General features: G+C 39.2%; 2 protein-coding genes across 4 annotated transcripts in view; one reads left to right on the top strand and one right to left on the bottom strand.

Moving 5' to 3' along the window:
- TG (thyroglobulin) overlaps positions 1–6000 on the top strand; it is a 382541-nt gene that overhangs the window by 230121 nt on the left and 146420 nt on the right. The window lies entirely within an intron of this gene.
- SLA (Src like adaptor) overlaps positions 116–6000 on the bottom strand; it is a 103941-nt gene continuing 98056 nt past the window's right edge. For all 3 annotated transcript variants that reach the window (XM_069081278.1, XM_069081276.1, XM_069081275.1), the window contains 2 exons: positions 2712–2844; positions 116–511 (listed from right to left, as the gene is read on the bottom strand). In XM_069081278.1, the coding sequence (XP_068937379.1) occupies positions 292–511; positions 2712–2844 (353 nt within the window). In that variant the 3' untranslated portion in view covers positions 116–291. The remainder of the gene's footprint in view (positions 512–2711; positions 2845–6000) is intronic.

The raw sequence follows: 6000 nt of genomic DNA, 5'->3' as shown, positions 1-6000 counted from the left end.
CACACACACACACACACACACACACATTCAACTCCCTTCTTGTGATCCAGTGTATGACTAAGTTATAATTTAACATACAGTAATATCTACAGTACTCTCTAGCCACCAGGAGATATTTTTCTTTTGTTGACCTGGGGGAAGTTAGAGAGCCAATGAGGAGTGGGCTACAGATTGAGACTTTAGTCATCCATGTGTCCATTGTTTCTCTGCTTCCGGTGGCAGCCCAAGGCCTCCTGGCTTCACAGCTGCTTTGAGGTGAATTCAGTCCTGTGTTCCCTTCTGGGTCATAGTCTAATCTTCAAAATACTGAGGAGCAGAGAACAGGGCACTCTTGCGCTTGCTGCCAGCATATATCAGAGAGTGGCTTTTCTTCTTCCGGTCACTGGTAAAGGAAGAGCCGTCTTCTCCCGCCAGGGAGAGGTAAGAGGCAATGCTTTCCCGGAGACCATAGCTGAAGAGTGACTCGTCCATCTCCAGGTGGTTTGCTTCTCCATCAGGGTTAGACTGAACTCTGCATATGCATGGAGAGAGGTTAAAAGTGAGAAGAATGGAGAGGAGGGATGAAAGAAAGAAAGAGAGACTTGATTAGTTTTTCAGTTGACTTAGTAACATAGCAGTCCTAATTTTGATAAAGGCCTGATTTGGCTGGCAATTAGCCATGTGCACCTGAGTAAGGAATCTTACTTTTCTGGACCTACAGGAGCATAGATTTAGAGTTGGAAAGGGACCATAGAAGTTATCTATCTCTCTAGTTACAGATGAAAAAACTGAGAGTCAGGGAAGTTAAGCAATGACTCGTTCAAGGGCCTACAAATATAATAAGAGAAGCAGAATTCAAACCCAGGCCCTCTGATTCCAAATGCATCTCTCTTCCCACTGTAGTGCACTTCTTCCCAGTCTCATGGAAGCAAAAGTCACAGAAACAAAAGTGACCGAAGGGACCTTAGACATCATCCCATCTAATTTCCTCATTAGCTTCTTGCCTTGTCTCAGTAGGGTCCAGGCAATGGTATCATGGAAGTAGCTCATACCTCTCATGAGAGCGATATTTAAATTATCAGTGTGAGTATTTACACCCTGGAAATTGGCCAATGCTACAAATCAATCTTTGATTTATCATTCTGTGGGTTGTCTAGATTTAAGAAAGGGATGCAGAAAATGTTAATGATACAGATTAAATTGAAAAGTGTGTCCCATGTACAATTTTTCTTTTCTGGAAAGCCAGTTGTTAAACATTTATCAACATATTCCAGGGTCAAGTCCTCCACCCTACTTCCTGCAGTCTCCATGCCATGACCTGTTGATCTGATAGATCAACTTTTTACTGGGGCCCTGGCCTCCATCCAACTTCTCCAGGTCTCATCACCATTCTCCATGACATGCAGTATTTCTTTATGTGTTGTCTTCCCCCACTGGAAGGCAGTCTCCTTAAAGATAGGGTCTATCATGCTTGCTTATACTTGTATCCTTAACCTTTAGCACTATGCTTTAACAAAAGCTCCAGCTATCTATCTATGTCTGTCTTCCATCTATCTATCTATCTATTTATCTATCTATCTATCTATCTATCTATCTATCTATCTATCTATCTATCTATCTGTCTGTCTATCTCTATCTATCCATCTATCTATCTCTTTCTATCTTTTAGCATCTATCTCTATTTCTCTATTATCTAGCTTTCTACCTAACATATCTCCATCACTTATCTATCTACCTATTAGCTATCTCTATCTCTCCATCATCTATCCTTCTACTTATTATCTATCTGTCTATTTACCTATCATCTATTATCTATCATCTAGTTCTATCTCTCTATTATCTATCTTTCTACCTATCTATCATTTATCTGCCTTTCTGTCTCTCTAGTTCATCTATTTCTTTCTAGTATCTCCCTGTCTCCCTCTATTTCTCTCTCTGTCTCTCTCTTTCTCTAGTGCAGCTAGGTGGTACAGTGAATAGAGTGACAGTCCTGAAATCAGGAAGACTCATCTTCCTGAGTTCAAATCTGGCCCCACTTTACCCTGTTTGCCTCAGCTTCCTTATATGTAAAATGAGCTGAAGAAGGAAATGGCAAATCACTCCAGTACCTTTGCCAAGAACACCCTAAATGGGATCACAAGTCAGACACAATGGAAATGACTGAATAACAACAAACAACATCGATCTATCCATCTACCTACATCTATCTCTATCATCTATTTTTATGTCTATCTACATATCAACAATATCTATCTATCATCTAATTTGTTTATCTTTCTGTAAAGAAACTCAAGTCCAGAAAGGAGAAATTCCTTGTCTACAGCCACATAGCTAATTAAGAACAGAACTGGAATTCTAACCTAACTGTACTTAATACAGTGCTTGGTACGTAAGTGCTTAATAAATGTCTATTGATTGATCCTGAATCTTTTCCCTTTAAGTGCAGTGTTCTATTCCTTATGTTTCCTTATCTGACAATGAGAAGGTTGGATTGAGGTCCAGAGAGAAAGGTGGAAAGACTTTCCCAAAGTGAGAGAGTCAGTTTGCAGGTGCACTGGGACTAGAATTCTGCTCACTTGCCTGCCAGGCCTGGCTCTCCCTATGCCATCATACCATACTGTCTCCAACCCCCCACCTCCAGCCCCCACCAAAATATCAGGTGCCTTTTAATTCTTTCCACTAAAAGCTCTTTCCCTCCGCTTCATCATTCTATTTACACAAAGAAATACTACCTGGCAACATTTTTCCAGTTGAAATTTTTCTGGCGCATCATGACTGGCGATCCCGAGGCCCTCTCCGCATTGCCACTTGTGCATTGAGTTAAGCAGGGTGTTGTGAGCACACAGCAGAGCCCATCAGCCACCTCTGAGGAAGGGGACATAAAAATCCAAAGTGTGAGCAGGTATCAAAATTGTGAAAGAATAGAGAAAGGACACTTTATGGGCATCAAGTACTCAATGCTCATTAAGTCTTTGGATTGTCACAACATCCCTAGTGAAGCAGGTGGTGCAGATATTCTCTCTGTTTTACAGATGAGGAAATTAAGACCAGAGAAGGGAAATTACTTGTCTAGGCTATCACAGTTAGCAAATGGCAGAAGCAGAAACTTAATTCAGGCTTCTGACTCTAAGTCCAGCATTTTGTACCTCATACTGCCACCCAACTAAATGATGTCAACAAAGCAGGTCTGGTAAGTTCATTGAACTAGGAAACCATAGAATATTAGAGCCAGAAGCAGTCTTTAAGGTCATCTTATTCAATTCACTAACTTTTTCATTGGTGGAGCCCATGAATTCACTATGCTTAGGAAATCAGAAGGAACAGACCTAGACATTGTGCTATTGAGAAGATAAAATACATAATTTTATGATTAATGTGGGGAAAAATACTAAAATCTTTCTACCTACTGCATATTCCCAAGTCAGCATTAGATACCTCATAGGCAAGATCCAAATATGAAATTTTAATCATTTTGCCACTTCAAGAGAGCCGCACTTTTCCTCCAGGATGGGTTTTCCCCTCTCCTAATGTAGGTTACAATTCCTCTATGTCTTACATCAACTGTGATGGACTAAACCACCTCATCTTCTGAAGGCCATTCTGTCCTTTGACAACAGTCATACCATTTTTTGCTAGGCCCAAACTCCAAGGCTTTCCATCTTAGTAGGACCTTTTTGAGTTTATACTCTATTATCAAAGCCTCTGAGAACCCAGAGTCCCCTTTATGCTATGAGACAGGAAAAGATGCCTTATAGTCAATAAATTGCTATTACTGTTGTTATTTTACTAGTCCTGGTCCTTTCTGAGTGGGGAAAAAGGTACCTCAAAGAGGAACTGTGCACTTCAATTTTAGGAGGTGATTGTTCAAGTGACTTGCTTTGGAGATATATTGTCATAGTTAGGTAATTAGAATTGGAAGGGGAATCACATCCAGGCTAAAATTTAGTCTTAGAACACCTGAGCAGGAATCCTCTCTCCAATATACTGAACAGTGGTCATTTAGCTTTCTCTTGAAGATTTCTAGTGAAGGGAAATTAACTACTTTTCAAAATCACTTATTCCACTTTTGGACAATTCTGTCACAGTGATATATGTGTAGAAGGTGATCAATAAATATTTTTTGTCATCAATGAGTGAATGAATAAATGAAACTTGAAAGAATATAAGGAAAGTGAGAAAGTACACAGGGAGGAAGGAAGGGAGGCAAGGATAGAGGGAAGAAGAGAGGGAAGGAGGGAGGAAGAAAGGAAAAGAGGGAGGGAGGGAGAGAGGGAGTAAAGTAAAGAAATGTCTTCACTTCTATTCCAACCATTTTCAAAGAGGACAATAGTTAAATTAAGTAGTTTACTTTTTTTTCCATTACTAGTACTGGGCAGTACCTAAATTCCTATATCATTTAAACATCTGGACTTACTAGGATCTTCATCATTCCAAGAACATTTAAAAATAATATTCTGTCATTCCAAAACCCTGGGTTAGTCTGTTCCATTATTTGAAGGAAAGGAGTCTGGCTCCATCTCATTAAGTATGTATGGATTCCAGGAAATAGCATATGTCTTTTTTCCAGGCAAAAGACCAACATAGTCTTAATGTAAACACTTAGAAGCCAAATACTGGGAGTCTGAGTTATTGCCGTCCATTTACATCTCTAAACTCTGCCCTGTCTTTGAAGATAATCTATCACCGCTCTTTAGTAAGCAAACACATTCCCAATATGACTGGACATGTTTTTCTTCCTAGTATTTATTGAGTGCTGTCAATGAGTTTGCTATATGGAGGTAGCCAGGTGACATACAAAGAGGGCTGGACTTGGAAATAGATGGCCTGTATTCAGATCCTGGCTCCAAGGTTTACTAGCCAAGTGAGCATGGTTAACACATTTAACTTCTCTCAGCCTCAGTTTCTTCATCTGTCAAATGGGGAAAAATAATACTTCCCCAATCTACTGTATAAGGCCATAGTGAGGAAAATACTTTACAAACCTATGGAAACATGAGCTTTCTACATAGACTATGACTGATGGATATCTAGATTTTGAGAGGAGTGAACAACTGTAGGTATAACTTCCACATCTAATTCTAATATTAATGACCAATATCTCTAGCCAAGAAATAGAAGCTTGGGCCATGAGGTTCCAGTGAAACTGAATTGGATTTGATTCTTTAATAATGATCTGTCATGGGTTAAAAATTGAAATGATCTGCTTATTAAGTGAGGGAGAGGAAGTCTTGACATTCATACTAGAGAAATTATTTGTGGAAACTGGATCAGGATTGAGGAGAAAAATTATTGTCAGACCAGTACTTGTTCTTGTGGAGAATAGTACTTGCAACTCCATGGAATCTTTTCTGAAAGAAATCCTGTGTAACATCAGGGCAGAGGGATTGGGACCAGACCTGTGATTCTGTTGGCATAAGGAACTTCCATGGTGAGAAACTCCATCTACCAATGAAGGTTGGCATTTTCTTTGTAAGTTACAGCCTTAGAGAGTTGCTAACAGAATGAGAAGTTAGGTGACAGATTGCGTATATGTCCTGGCTTTGAGGGAGACACCTGAGTCGGGAGGAGCAGGAGGGCATACTCCCACCCATGTTCTCACTTACCCCCAAGTACACTGGCTCAATAAGTGTTTTGCTTTTTATAAACAAATTTCTGTATTCATTTAAGAAAAAAACAGTGTTGGCAAAAGCTTATAATCTTTATGCCAATTTCATATCACCTGCCATAAAATGTTAGAACTGGAATGACATAAAATTGTAGATCATAGAACGTATAATGTTAGTGCCAGAAAGGACCTTACAATATAGAATGTTAGAATATAGAATACCCCTTTCTTCATTCATTAAATCTGTTATGGGATGAAAATTGAAGTGACTGGGTTATTAAACATGGGAGAGAAAGTCTTGATAGTCAAGATAGAAAAATTAACTGTGCAATCCAGGATCAGAAAAAAAAGAAAGAAAGAAAAAGATTACAAAGTCATTGTTTATACTTATCAAAGATGATAGAAATGCCTTCTTA

Source organism: Petaurus breviceps, unplaced genomic scaffold (assembly GCF_028583685.1).
Source record: "Petaurus breviceps papuanus isolate PSGF00001 unplaced genomic scaffold, PetGlider_PUasm1.0 98, whole genome shotgun sequence".
Classification (NCBI taxonomy): domain Eukaryota; kingdom Metazoa; phylum Chordata; class Mammalia; order Diprotodontia; family Petauridae; genus Petaurus; species Petaurus breviceps.
This window is presented reverse-complemented; position numbering and strand designations above follow the sequence as displayed.